Here is a 15,332-nt window from a genome sequence, read left to right as displayed (position 1 = left end):
AGGTCTGTCTTGTAGGAGAATGATGAGGAGTAGAGGGTTTTACCATGCTGTCTGGTGTCTGCAGTACATTCTCTGTGACAGAAAACAGATTACATGTAGGCTTGAGTAATCGCCTATGATGATGTTTTGTCATGTTTTACACATATTTTAGTCGGTTTGTTGATTAACAGCAGTTAATGGAAGATATCTTTTGAGTGGACAACAATTTAAGGGATGTTATGCTCTTCTATGGTGACTCTTTAATTTCCTTTCTGGGGATCATTAAAAAGATTATCTTATCTTGCAAATGAAGATAATAATAATAATCATAATAGTCATAACAATCATAATGATAATAAAAATCACAATCATAATAATAACTGTATTTATATACTATAGCATCTTTAAAAACAACTGTTTACAAAGTGCTTTACAAAGTGACAAGATCAGACTTTCTCTTCTGTTAACTGAAAAACAATATTTTCACTTTGTGAACATCTTATTTATCCTCCTCATCTTCCATAGGAAGTGTAAACCGACCGGGGCCGGTCCCTGCCTTCCTCAGGAGTCCGACTGTCATACCATCCCCACTGGATATGAAGCCCTTCCTCCAGTTCCCTCTGGAGTCACCTCACTCGGCCAGCATCAACCTCTTCCACAACTTTAACACAGTAAGTGCTTACAGGCACATCTACACAAGATGTACAAGGTGTGCACACAGAGCCTGGTATTTGTTATCCTCTTTTCTTTATTTCACACAACCGAAGACAGAGCTGAGATTCAGTCATAGAGATAACGTGTTCATGATTTGTCTCTTATAAGCCAAAATGATAGGGTCACAGCTGTTTACTTTTATTCAGCAGAGTGGGTTTCAAGATAATTAAGAAAATGCCCGGTGGAGTGTTTTACTGCATTAAAATGAGTAACAGCTAATCAACTGTATAAGAGGCACAGGCTGTGTTCTCTACAGTCAGCATTTTCTGTGGCTCCTTCTCATTTCTAGATTGGGTTTCATGTGAAGGTCAGTTTGGCGACAAGCAGAGATTCACATGCTTCATGCACACACACACGTAAGCATGCACATGCATGTACACACACACACACACACACACACACACACACACACACATACACACACAGATTATAGTCATGCACTCAGGCAAAATGATCTGTCCGCAGGTTAATGATTCATCCTACTTCAGTGAGGACAAACCAGAACATTCAAATCTTTCTCTTTCTGCACATTAAATTTAAACAAGTATACAACACGGCTGTCATCCAGTCATCCAGCTCAGTGTGAGTGGGTTGGGCAGTGTACACTGAGAGGAAACAGAGAAAGGGAAATAGACACAAATATCTGGTTATTTTGTTTATACCATAATGTTCCTGCTTGGGTCAAAGCTTTTCATCAAGTTACCCAGAGAACCCAATTCAGTTATGTCTCACCAGGATTACAGGTAGTTTCAGGCAATTACAATTCTCTGAAGTATACAGCAGTCCTCACCTTGTGGAGTGGAGACATGAGAGGCAAACTCAGTCCTGTGCAGAGTATTTTTTCAGTTGTGTATATTTCAGAAAGGGATTTTACTCTTAAAGGCAGGGTTGGTCATTTTCGAAAACTAGCAAGATTTTGAAAGTAGCATCCTCTCCCCCCTCTGTGCTCCCTCAAAAGTCACGCCCCTCGCCTACATGCACTAGCGGCATTGGTCCAGAAGCAGATTTCAGCTCATATACTTGTGCATTCAAGGAGTAGAGACACTTGATTGGTTTATAAAAAATTAACCGTTATCCGACATGGGTCAAAGTTTTTACAGGCTTAGAGCCGCTACAGATGACGGATTTTCTTTGTTCCTTTTTCAGAGCACATAAGATCTTAACTACTGTCAGGACATAAAGACAACTTAAACCAAAAACTTAAAAAGAGTATCTGGAGGAAATCAACTACCATGCCGTTAAGTAGAATTCCTAAGACTCAATTAAATGAAATAACATTTGATATATTAACATTTTTCTTTTCAGAAATGTAGATGTTTGACAGCTCAGTTCCTTCTCTAACGCAGTTAACAGCCTGCAGAGATTAAAAAAAATTGTAGGACAACATGGCTAAAATGATCATCACTTATTTATTTATTTTTATTGTTCCGGATGGCATTCACTTCTATTGGATGTCTTGTGTAATTTTTCCACTTATTCTTTAAATAATAAAGCCTGGGTCACAAGAAAAAAAAGTTTAAACACTGGTGTTATATTTGTCATTTGTATTTGTTTTTTTAAAAGCCAGCTTTGACAGTCAAAGGCCAAAGGTTGGTTGAATTAATTTCTAAGTGGACTTTTTAAGTGTCGCCAAATCCTAGACTGGAATATTGGGGATTATCACTTAAAAAATGGGTCAATAAATGCAAAACTAAAAAATGGTGAAGACCAAAAAGACTTTTAAGTCTATTTTAAATTCCAGCGTTTACCAACCATTTATTTTGGTTGACAGGCCACCCTATAGAAAGGCACTTACTTTATTCTTGAAATGTATGCAATTTCTATTTAATTGTTTTATTTCAGCAAAACGTGAATATCTGCATTTCACTGTCCTGATCAGCCAATTAAGAGATTTCTAGAACTGCAGTATGGTTTATGATTGTGATTGGGTTAGCAGCCTATATCCAGCATGTACATTTGTCTTGAGCTCACCCTTTGATGATGTCATTTTCCAACACAGACCCAGCGCTCTGATGTTAGACTACAAGATAAACAGGGACATTCATAACATAGAGAGAATCAACTGTATAACTGTTATGACCTAACTTCTTTATGTGTATCCTACACTTTTTTTTAGAATAAGAAATACAAAACAGAATCAGTTGATTCAATTTGGCCAATGCTACAGCACAACTATTACCTTATTACACTTACTCTAAAGATTAACTTTCAAGTTTCTGCTAGGCATCAGCGAAAAGGGTGTAAACTGAAATCAACATGGTGATGAAAGAATCCGATATGATATAGGGGGGGGGGGATGTTGGCAAAAACACATTGATACATAAATGTGCTAAAGTAATTTGAAGGTGTGCAGGCCCTGAGAGGAAAATCACAAAAGAGGTCAATTGAAGATGTGAGAAAAAAGGCAGAAAAAGGCCTTTAAATATGTCTAACATTGCATTCAAACAGGCCTCAGGTTTTCAGACCAATTAAACGATTTCCCCCTGGAGCTTTTGAGCGTAAACTCTCTCTTTTGGCAGCGAGATGAGAGGCTGAGTGTACTTTTTTTTGCTTGGGTAACTTGGATGATATTTTTCAGAATTCAATCTTTTATTGTAATACAAAGACTTTTCCTATCACTCAAGTCATCACATAAGACAAACACTGTGAGAATGAGTTTACTTTTGTATTGACAATTTTTTTTTTAAATGTACCTCTATTTTTTTTATATTAGCCTCATTTAGTAGAAAAATAATCCTCCATCTTTTTGTTTTTGTTTATTTAGCAGATTTGTATTTAAAACCAGAAATCAGTTTTATGTTTGACTAACTTTACTCTATTTGAATTTAAATATGTTTGTGAATTATAACAACTCAATGTTGTCATTATCACCAAAGTCAAATGACATTCTTTCTAGCCAAATTGGGATTTTTTTCTTACTCTAACCTGCTTGTCCCACAGCAGTTGAATTCTATCTAACATACCTTTATTCTCTCGTTGATGTGCACCACAAGACAGGTCTGCAAAAAAATAATGTTTGAAGCTTTTCTCTAGTGGTGAAAAGCAGAGACTTTGTTGCACACGACACAAGACGAACAACATATACATTTTTTTGAGACAGGGAGTCTGTAATTAGGCTCTTCAAACCCCAGCATGAATTAAAGTGTTTGAACGGCACCCAAAAACTCAGGCGCAGACAGCAGCACCAGCTGCTATGAAGAACCCACATCAATCATCTTATCCTCTTTAATTCCCTCTTTTCCATTCTTTTTATCTCATACAAATTTGTATTCATCCCCCTCACCTACAGCATGGTTAGGAGAAATGCAGTAAAACTTCTTGTTTTGCAGAATTGTTGATCTTTGATATGACCACTGGACTGTCTCTCCTCAGATGGACCCTGTCCAGAAGGCTGTGATGACGCACACGTTTGGGCCACCAATGGTGAAGACAAAGCGGCCAATCATTTCCTGCAACGTCTGTCAAATACGATTCAACTCAGAGGTAAGACACTCTGAATCAAGACTGAAGATTTCATCTGCCACATGCTCATAGAGATTGGCACTGAAATGTACGAACTGTTCCACAAGCCATATGCCTTAAAAGACACTCAAAAAATTATTGTAAACTACATCTATACAGTAAATAAAAAAATGCATTAAATATAGCAAATGTGTGAAAATATACACAAAATTAAGATAAAAAGACATCAAAGCTTGCAAACTGTAAAGTGAAATGTGTGTGTGTGTGTGTGTGTGTGTGTGTGTGTGTGTGTGTGTGTGTGTATCGTATATGTGTTAAAGTCACAGTTCCAGTGTATTATATTTGATGAGGTGCTATGTTTTGACTGGAGGAGGGCAGAGTTAACAATCGTGACAGCTAGGAGGAAGAATCTTTTTGTGCTTAACATTGCATACACATTCCCTACTTTATATAGAAGTTATATGTTCTGCAAACAATGATGTCATTGCTGTTGCACAATTTAAACATACAGTACAGCTAAACTCTGGCCAATGGATCAATAATGATTGTAAATAACAGCATGAATTCCAGTCATAACATATACTTATATTTGAACAAACTAGTTTAAAAATATCAAAATGATATTGGCGATAAAAAAAGACCTCATGATTAGAGGTGCTAGCCGGCCCTCTTCAACTGTCTATATGGGTTATCTATATGAGATCTTCATAGATGTGCACGTCCAGTTACTTATACCATCGCAACTATAGTGCTGGAAAGAGAGAGATGTTGGGAGGTGAGAGCGGGGGCTGATTTGCAGCAAACCCATGGTCGTTGCAAAGAGAACTATAGCCTCTGTACATGAGGCGCAACATAACTGCAGAGGTAGGCTAGCCAACCGCCTAGGTCTGGATTTTTCTCTATGCCAAAGAAATGTGCATTTGACAGTAGTGAGTACTGATACCTTGCATTTAACAGTTGGTCCTGAAAAAGCTACAACAGTTTTGAGAGGAATAAAAACACTCACTCAACCCTTGCCAGTGTCTTCATTCAAGCCAATACTTTGTTTGCTAAACACCTTACCTCATTAAAAAAACAATTACTTGAATTTTTTTCAGTAAAAACTATTTATTTGGCAATTTAAAAAAAAAATGTTTGAGATAAAAGCCAAACTAAATTATGTTAATATTTTTTAAATGCTCTAGGTAAATTAACTACATAGCTAAGTAAAGGTTGTTAAATAGATTCATGCCAAATGGCTTCTTCCCCATTACTCATTTTATCAAATTTTTGTTATTATGTACCCCCTGAAATGCTCTCACAACGCTGGTCAGTTAGTCAAAAAGTTGTTTTTGGACCCTGGTGTCATTGTGCATAAAGCTGGAGGAGGATTTCATAAAATATATATATATAAATAAATAAAAAAAACATGAATAAAGAAAGCTGTATTTCTGACATTATCATGATCAACTGCATGTATGATATTTAAACCTAAAACTCAACAGGAGGGGCAGAGGTAACTAAGAACTGAGGTGGAGCACAATGAAAAGTCCAACATTCAGAGTCCTGTAAATGAATACTAGAAAAAAAATCATGACCTAAGCAGTTGGCCAGAATCAGAGTTCATTGGTTATTGAATGTGCAACTGAGCAGGTGAGATCTTGCTTCACAGTTTCTCAGCTCCATTTTTAGCCCAGCGAGGAAGGAGAGAAGGGGACAGAGGTCAGAGAAAAACCCTGTTTGCATTTTTAATACCGTGACCATCTCGTATTATTTTCTAAGGCCCTTTAGTATTAAAGTCTGCATGTGTCGGAAAAGCAAACAGAAAGACAACATTTTTTAGAATATTTTTTTGTTCAAATCTACAGATACTTAATTAGGCTGGTGGGTTACGCTTGAAAAACACATTTTATGTGCTTAGGGAGATCCTCTGAGATTAACAATCAGTGTTTTCAATACACTTGTGAGGTTTTTAGTGCATAAGTGTGAGACATGTAAGGGTTAAACACAGCTAACATGAACTTGCCCCTTACAGCTGATTATGCACATTTTCTGCATTTCACTGTTGACAGACGGTGCTAGTCCAACATGGTTCAGAGGGACTGAAATAAGAGGCCAGAAGTGATGAAACTCTAGAGGAATAATTTGAGTGCCCACATTAAAGAGGCAGCAGTGTTAACTTAGGCTGAAAAATAAATAACTCGTAATATGGACATCCAAAACCAAGCTTCTTGTTGACATGATTGATATGTTAAGAGTTCGGTACTGGGCCTTTTACAATGTGTACTTTTGTAAGCATGTGTGGGGTTGAATATCTCTCTTTAGGGAGCACATTGCCTGGTTATGATCAATCTTTTGGTCCATTCTTGTTAGAACAAACATGTAATATTTTAGTGCATTTCTCCATTTTGATTAGGCTTTTTGTGGCTTTAAAGTTATGAATCATCTAACTTACACTGTAACCTCTCACATGAACATGAGTAGAAATCCAACAAAAGTATGACGTTCAAGCATAGCCAAAAATATAAGTACAGTCCTGTGAAAGAGTGCTTAATACTTGCACTCTGAATGCAGTCGTGTGTAAAGGACACAGGCAGGGAGGGAGACATCTGAAACTCATGTAACACTGCCCTGTTCTCGCCGTGAGGGGCCACTTAATTATATCTCCCTCACCCGCTGCATCTATTTACTTCAATAAGTTCCCATGTACATCATAACAAAGTGTAGACATGTACAGTACATGCATGAAAATGTCTTATTATATTACTGTGTTTAAATACTAACAAGAGTGCTAAACAGTGAGGTCTCTAATACAGAGCTATCTGTCTTTCCTGCCTGCTGTTTTACTTCGAGTCGCGCTGCGAGTCAGCTCTGCCGCAGCCCTACAGCTTTGTCCTCAGTAACTTGATCAAGTGGGACCTTAAATCACATTGGACATTCTTTAATAATGAACGAATACTCTGCTTACAGGACATACATTGGTTTACTTTAGCTGTCTGAACTGCGTCACAGGTCCAAAGACAGTCATTATTTGGGTATTGGTGTATATTTTACAAATATGCTACTGATATAAATACTTTTTTTAGCACATAAAATGCAGAAAATAATGCCTGAACTAGTTAAAAAATGTTGTTGTAAAGATGATGACCATTAGACACTGTTTGAAATGACATTGTTTACGATACTCCTAAAACAGTCAACACTGCAGCAGATGTAATGCAGAATCTCAGCTCATTAAACAGCATCCCAGTTTGCTGATATTTGATAAAAAGGTAATTCGGTCTTCAATATAGTCATCTGTTTGAGGAAGCAACCCTGTGCTTATCTCTGCATCGTCATATTTGTGAGAAACATGTGCACCATCCCCAAAGGTCTATTCCATTCAGCTTTTCTTAGCTTCATACCTCCCCTTTAATTATCTTAATTATACCAACGTATGTGTTCCTGTTAGTGTCTGGGGGAGGCTGGTGTTACATGACACACTGTTTGATAGTGGGCCTTCAGGCAAGTGTTTCACACTGCTACTCCTCTGTAGCAACACGTTGTCATTGTAACATTGCATTTCATTCAGACCACAGAGGACTGATTAGCCTGCCAGCTTTTAGCTTGGCTTTGCAGCAAGGCTGACGTCACACCATGCTGCATTAGCCATCATTGCCACTGCAGTACTGTGTACTTCTCTTTCTGTCTTTTTCTCTTCTTGTTTTTCCACACCAATCCTCTGTTCATTCATATCTCCTATCTGCTCAGCACGTCAGTTTGCTAACCAATTGCCTTGTCAGTATTCATGTTTCTTTATGCTTCTCCCTCTGCAGGGTGCACTGTATCATCTATCCCCCTCTCTTTCTCTCAAGCTTCTTCCCACCCCCTCTTCCTGTCGCCGCTGCCAGTACCCTGTACAGTAGATTTGGCTGCTAGACCCGCTCTCCCTCTGCTTTCTGTGCCTTTGTCGCTTTATAGATAAAACATCAAAGCACATCCTGCTTAGAGAAAAAAGGGATTTCAGGGACTTTCACTTGCTCTCATTTTCTCCCTCTTTAATCCCATCTCTGCTTCTTCATTCATCTTAATCCCCTTTTTCCATAAGCTCTCTTGTCGCCTCTCCCTTTCTAAACAGGACACAATTTATTTGTTTTATCATTATTCGCTTCTCAACTCGAAAGATCTGATACATTGATCTATTTAACACCAATAGAGCTCAACAGTGACCGCCCACTTTTTTGGTGGCTCTGGTTCCGGAAGTAAATTTCCCCATTCAAATCCTCTGTGGATTTTTCACAAAACCCTTATATAAAGAGATTGGGGCCTGGAAACAAGACAGCCAGCTACAATAATACTCTTGACTATAGTACATTTAATTCGGCACCAAAACGGCATTAAAGAACGTTAAAAAAGGCAAAGGTACAAGACTGTGTACATAATTGTCGTCTGGAGTTAAGCAGCTACCCATCCAACAATCCATTGAGAATTATTTTGTTTGTTCTTCAAAGTAACTTTGTCATAGTGTTTAGACTGCGCATACACGTGATGAACTACCGGTATGTTGTAGTTTGTGTTGTGGAAAATATAAACTACATTAACTGCGGCTTGACATGGTTTGTACATTTGTGTACAACCAATCAGAGACGTCACGACTCTATGATAATAGGTTGTGTAGTTCTTTTCCCTGATATTGTGAATAATTTTTGATTTTCTCAAAACCAGGTTGATATCATGCTAGCTTGTGTCTTCTACAGGAGCATATATCATCGTTTTACACTCGGTTAGATCATAGTAAGTTGAATGGTTATGACATAATGACTAATAATCAAATTCCCTATGGAAAAAACAAATGGGATTTTTACTTCTGGAGCCACACTGATGAGCAAAAATCAAGAAAGTTGAAGAAAAATAAGAATGACTGACTGTGTTAAGTGCAAAGACAAGATTAAAGGATATTTGCCTTTCAGAAAGGCAAAGGTCTCCTCTCTTTGTCAGATTGCCGAAGTCTTGGTAGCTGCAGTCAGTGGAGTTGAGTTACACTGGCAGAGCTATATCTGCTTTCCTGTCATCACCAATCAGGATGGGGGCTATTTGGGTAGCAATCATGCTCAGCTAATGCCTAGGGCTTACACAGGCTTCTAGAACATGTCTCTGTAGTCCACTTGCTTCAATGCAAGCTTCCCACTTTTCTGAGCTCCAGAACATTTAGGCCTTATGAAGGTCCCTCAACCTTTTATTGACATAATGAATTCTGTCTAATCCCAGCAAGTCCTGCCTTGTGCACACACATCCACTTACAGTCACACACAACACAGTCTTGTAAGTCTGTATTGAGAAGCTTAGAGGAACACATCACTCTGTCCTTTGATTTCATCTGATGACGGCATTGGGGCTTGAAGGGTAACTCGTTTCTTGAACCAGTTTCTCTACGACGTATCCTAAGTATTACTTTTATCCATCTTTATTTTTTTCTTATTTTAACGAATCATTACTGGACTGCATTAGTCTCTCTTTTTTTTAAGATTTATTTTTATTTTTCATTTTTTATTTTTCATTTTTTATTAGAGAGTTAGGGCAAGGATAACTGCGCCCCGGGCAGTAGTCTCTTAATGACTTTTCAAACTACTTTTTTTTCAATCCCCCTTTCTGCATTTTTGTGTAAAGCACTTTAAACTGCAATTGAATTTGTCTGAAAAGGTCAAAATGAAGTTGGATTGATGTTTGATTATTTCTATATTGATCTTGTTAAATGGTCTAAAAATCCAAATTGGATATTTTTAAACTACTTTTCTTCGTAGTGTGTGTGTAGAACTGAAACCATCCTTACAACCCATCTACAGTAGGAGAACAATTACTCCATCTCAGATTTCCCAGGTTTAAACTGATTCTGAAGAAATAGCCAAAGGTCAAGAAGACACCTTCATCGACGCATCTTGATATGCTCCATTGTGTAAGCAGCTGACTGTCAACAGTCACCCACAGCGAGCCTGTTTTTACCAGAAGTAAAGTTAAAAGCATTATGAAGTCTTCCCTGACAGTCTCATGAGCAACATCAGACCATATAACCATCAACTTAACGATCATCATTTACTGAAATGCTTCAAAAACCCAGTGCCCCGGAATATGTTTTAAACAATTTCCAGAACTTTCTGGAGTGTCCTTTGGCTTTATATGTTAAACACACAAGTAAAACCCTATGACAAGAACATCTGTAGCTGGTGTAACTAGGGATGTAACGATTCACTCAACTCGCAGAACGATTTGATACGATTCAAGATACTGGTTTCATGATATAACTCTCTCACAATGTATTTTACAAAATAAGTCTGTCAACAAATGATGACTGAAAAAGATTCCTTTAGGGTTGCAAAACCATTGACAGTGGTTTTGCAGTGTTTTCTCAAAACAAGGGGAGGTGATTAGAGCGAATCATTGTCACAAACTGGCTCACAGTAAGTGACAAAAGATGGAAACCACACATGACACAAGGTTTTAAAGGAAACTAATTTATTGTTAAACTAAAGTTATAACAATCATAATTATGTAAATCAGTAAAGTCAGTTTATTGTGGTGTCGATTGAATGTTGCATCATGCTGGTTGTGCTATTTGTGTAGTTGCCCGTCTTCTTGCAATATACAGTTTTTGTCTTGTCTGTTGTCTCTTCACCTCTAAAATCTTACTCTGCAGCTGCCAACCGTTTCTGCTCTACAGCTGCTCACACTCACGAGTATCGATGTGAATCGTGACACCTTTGAATTGTTTTTTCATGATTCCCAAAATTAATCTTTAAACCCCCAGCAACCAAATCTATAGTGTTACTCTTATTTTAAAAAAATGTATATAACAGTCGAGTGGACTATGCGTAGATAAAACCACTCCATGTTGAAATGATGGCTCACTTCATGGACCTCAGTTGTTTTCTGACCAAAGCTAGTACGGTTTTAGGAGAAATAATAAAGGCAAAATGGAACTGAAAACATGAAATAAAAATCCAATCATGCCAATTCAATCTATGATCTAATGTTAGGATGATGACATATGTCTTTAATTTTTACATCTTCTGTGTCTATTGTTAACTTCGATTTCTCTCTTTTTTCCTGACAGAGCCAGGCAGAGGCCCACTATAAGGGCAACCGCCATGCTCGGAGAGTGAAGGGGATAGAGACATCCAAAACAGCTCGCCCCCACGATGGCGACAAGCAGCACCCTCCACCTTCTGCCTCCCCAATAGGCCTCTCACCATCCAGCCCGGAGCCTGATCCTAATAAGCAAGGCGAGCACTTTGGACTTACATAACACACACATTAACTTAAATTCTAATTAAATCAGAATTTGTAGAGATACACAACCAAGCTGTTTTTGAGCTTTAACAAGAAGAGTCTCTTGAAGTCTATTAAGTTACTTTTATTTCATGATGACATTGTTACACATATATAGACCACATTTTCAGTCTCCAAGCAAAACACTACACCTGCAAAAAACAAAAACAAACAAACATTATGTTCACCATTTGACTTCACTGCCAGTATGATCAGGGCTGAAAGATAAATGTTAAGATTAAGTATCTCGACAAACTCATCACTCGTCAACTTTATGCTGTTTACAGATGACACCCAATCCTGTTCCAACCTCAACAAGCCACCTTTGACCCCTGGCCAACTTCCAACACCCACATTGAGCTCCACGGATGCAGAGTGTCCCCTCCTGCCTTCTGTCAGCATGCCCTTGTCATCCTCTCCCTCACCGTCTGCTATTGATCCAGCGGCGTCTGGTCTTCCTGACACCCTGTCACCAGCACCCAGCCCTATGTCAGGGGAATCAGAGGAAGAGAAAGCCAAGAAACTTCTTTACTGTTCCTTGTGCAAAGTAGCTGTTAATTCCCTCTCACAACTGGAGGCACACAACAAAGGTAATTCTGAGAAAGCTTTGTCAGTCCAAAGAACATCATGCTAAGAGTAGATGTGTTCAGAGAAGAAACGCTTAAAAAAACATTATAATGCTTGAGGCACTCTTTAAAACAACTTTTCTTACTGTAGATTAGCTCTTTAAAACCACTTGTGCACTTTTCTGCGTCTGTGTGTGTAAAAACTAAAGCTGGCGCATTAGTGCCACCTAGTGGTAAGAATAGCAGGTTGAAAACGTTGGACTTGGTTTTGATGGCTGCAACAACCTATAGTATTTTCTCGCTTTGCCACGTATACATAATTTGTCACACATTATTGTCACACAGTTATTAATATATTTCATTAATAAACATATGAAATGACGAACATTTATTTAATGAAAGAGTTCTGTGGGCAAGTTTTTGAAATATTTTGAAACATCCAAGGACTATTCATGATAATAAAAACAACAGTTGCAAAGATAATCAGTCCAAAGAGAAAATGAAAGTACATATATAGTATGGCCTTGATTGCAACCAAAGATGATAACTTTCTTTTGTTGTTTCCAGGAACCAAACACAAAACCATTCTGGAGGCTCGGAGTGGACTGGGGCCCATTAAAGCATACCCGCGTCTTGGTCCCAAACCCAGCCCAGAGCAAGGAGGGGAGTTGTCCTCTGACCCAAACACTCAGGAACGTACTTTCCACTGTGAGATCTGCAATGTCAGAGTCAACTCAGAGCTGCAGCTCAAACAGGTGAGAAACCCACAGAGGAACAAACATCCTGACAAGGGCAACCTCAAAAATTCCACTCTGACCATCCTCATTTTGTGTTTCAGCATATATCTAGTAGGCGACATCGAGATGGAGTTGCGGGAAAACCTAATCCTCTTCTCAGTCGGCACAAGAAGCGCACAGACTTTATGGTAGAGACTCAGTTTGTCCTTCTCTCAGTCTTATTCAATTTTTGTCAATTATCTAAACTGAGGATGATTCAGTTTTCAGGAAAGATTTGAACGCTTTAATACTGATTATGTTTAAATTTCCCTTTACCTTTTTACAGGAAATCCAAAAAACTCTTGGTGCAGGACTTTTACCAAGTCCTCTAGCTGTTGCTGCAGCAATGGCAGCCGCAGCATCCTCCAATCACATGGCACTACGTCCTCCTGGCCCATCCTCCCACCCTCATCCCCATCACCACCTCCTGCAGGGAACACCTCTCAGCCTGCTGAGGCCGGCTCCAGGTCCAATTCGCACCACACATGGGCCAATCCTCTTTACTCCTTACTGATGCAATGGAAGAGGAACAATCAGGAAGAAGCACACTGTGAAGTGGTGGCCTGCAACTGTTTGCCAAGAAAAGCTCAGCTGGTGTTGTTTCAGCAGTAGACACAATTGTGACTCTTCATGTGCAGACTGGGGTTGCAGACCACCTCTGTAACTATGAAAAAGAACAGCTCACAAATTTCAGATATTTCGGAGAGCCCTAAAGTGTCTATTCTCTCAGTTCCCTTCATCACTAAACTATCTGCCAATCAACAAGCAGACTCCACAGATAGTGAAAAAAAAACAACGTTTTGATCAAGCATGGACTTCTTTGAGCATGCTCTAATCTGAAAATGACTTTATTTAACACATGATCCACCGTATTTGAATCAAAACCCTACCTCTCTTATGTTTTCAACGTTCGCAAGGACTTATGACATATCCAACAGCATCATTATGCCTGCTAGGGGAGAAATAGTAACTGCCACAGATGTTAGCTGGCCTGGTATCATACAATAGCTGTCACAGTATCGTCGATAGAAACACTTTTAGGTCCTGTTTTTTGTAGCATATAAAGACAAAAAGACACAGATATTTTGGACAATGTTTCTGCAGTTGGCAAACATTTCTCTGTGTCCTATGTCTCCATTATAAAAAAAAGTGCACACATGGTCTATATCAACCGCTGTGGGGCAAAAACTGGGAAATAAAGGGGAAATTTAATGTAGGATTAAAATGGCGTCTTAAATCAGTAGTGATAAGCACTTCAACCACGTCTCTGATTTGGCAAAGTCGAACAGAAGTAATTTATTGGTGCACTACGAAGCTATCAGGGTTTCTTTTAAATGTATGTGTAAAATGTTGTTACATATTAATGAGGGTGAAAACTAAATTAGTTTGTGTATTGCAGGTCAAGATGTAACCAACCCCACTTAAATTATTGATTACCCATTTAGCAAACAACTGGCAATGGTCTTTGCATCGAGAAAAAAAAAAGAAGCACATAAATAAAGGTGTAAACAGCTTCAATATGTTTAAAGTGACCATCTACTGTATGGTTTTTGTATCTGTTCCGTGTCTTAATGGGTTCACTGTGAACACAGCAGAATAATGGATGATTTATGACTATAGAAGCAGTTATTTGCATTTCCTGCACATTTGATTATGCAGACCACATTTTCGTCACACCCCATGCACGGGTTGAGGAAACAGTGGGATGAAAGACACCAGCATTATGTTACAGAAGGAAAAGAAGAGGACCACATTACGAGGTGAGTGGCTGTATGCAAAAAAACAACAACACGTGGTTTGTGTTAGTATAATAGGCCTGTAATGGGATAAAAGTGTTTAGGTTGTCTGCTCTGCCTTGTGCGCTTCCTACATGAAACTAAACTATCCCAGTGAAAACTCTCATGATGGCTTGAATCACATTATAAGGAAGCTTTATGAAACCGAAACTGTAGCAATACTTTAAGCACTCCTGCTAACTATTCCTGTTCAATGCAATAAAAGAAAATGTCTTCAAATGTATGAATTGTTATGTAGGGGAAGTGTCTTGAATCATTATTGTAAATGTAGATTATTAAAACAATTAGAGAAGGAACATGTTTAGCTCTTAATTGTTACATTAAAATATTTAAAAACAAATAAACTGAGTTTTTGGTTGTAAGCAATGTTGTTTGTATTTTTTGCACATTTTTGAATGTAATCAATATAACTGCAATAATTTATTACAAAGGAATATGGTTGTATCGGTAGTTATTTTATCATGTGTGAGATAACTTCCTTACGGCACTCCATACTTTGCCTGTTTAACATCTGATGCACTCCCGTTAAAGCACACCATATATTTTCTGCAGCTTGAATAACTCTTTATTAATAATAAAGCAAAAGTAAAGAAATCATACTATCATAACTTTTCCAATAATAACTCATTGTCTAGAATATCAAACATTGCAGAACAATAAAATAAAAACAACAGATCGAGTTGTTTTCATCTGAAATTTGAATTTCCATACCAAGTGGCATAGATTGAAGTGTATTATACTTGCAACACAGTGTGATA

General features: G+C 38.2%; 1 protein-coding gene across 1 annotated transcript in view; it reads left to right on the top strand.

Moving 5' to 3' along the window:
• The window catches only part of LOC306822086 (zinc finger protein 385A-like), a 28,061-nt gene extending 13,137 nt beyond the window's left edge, over positions 1 to 14,924 (top strand). Inside the window, exons 2-8 of the mRNA XM_079340819.1 lie at positions 505 to 650; positions 4,066 to 4,176; positions 11,222 to 11,390; positions 11,724 to 12,026; positions 12,570 to 12,757; positions 12,841 to 12,927; positions 13,065 to 14,924. Of these exons, the coding sequence (XP_079196945.1) occupies positions 505 to 650; positions 4,066 to 4,176; positions 11,222 to 11,390; positions 11,724 to 12,026; positions 12,570 to 12,757; positions 12,841 to 12,927; positions 13,065 to 13,292 (1,232 nt within the window). The 3' untranslated portion in view covers positions 13,293 to 14,924. The remainder of the gene's footprint in view (positions 1 to 504; positions 651 to 4,065; positions 4,177 to 11,221; positions 11,391 to 11,723; positions 12,027 to 12,569; positions 12,758 to 12,840; positions 12,928 to 13,064) is intronic.
• The last annotated feature ends 408 nt before the right edge of the window (positions 14,925 to 15,332 follow it).

Source organism: Symphodus melops (assembly GCF_947650265.1).
Source record: "Symphodus melops genome assembly, chromosome: 4".
Lineage (NCBI taxonomy): Eukaryota > Metazoa > Chordata > Actinopteri > Labriformes > Labridae > Symphodus > Symphodus melops.
The sequence above is the reverse complement of the archived record's forward strand: the minus strand, read 5'-3'. Positions and strand labels throughout refer to the sequence as shown.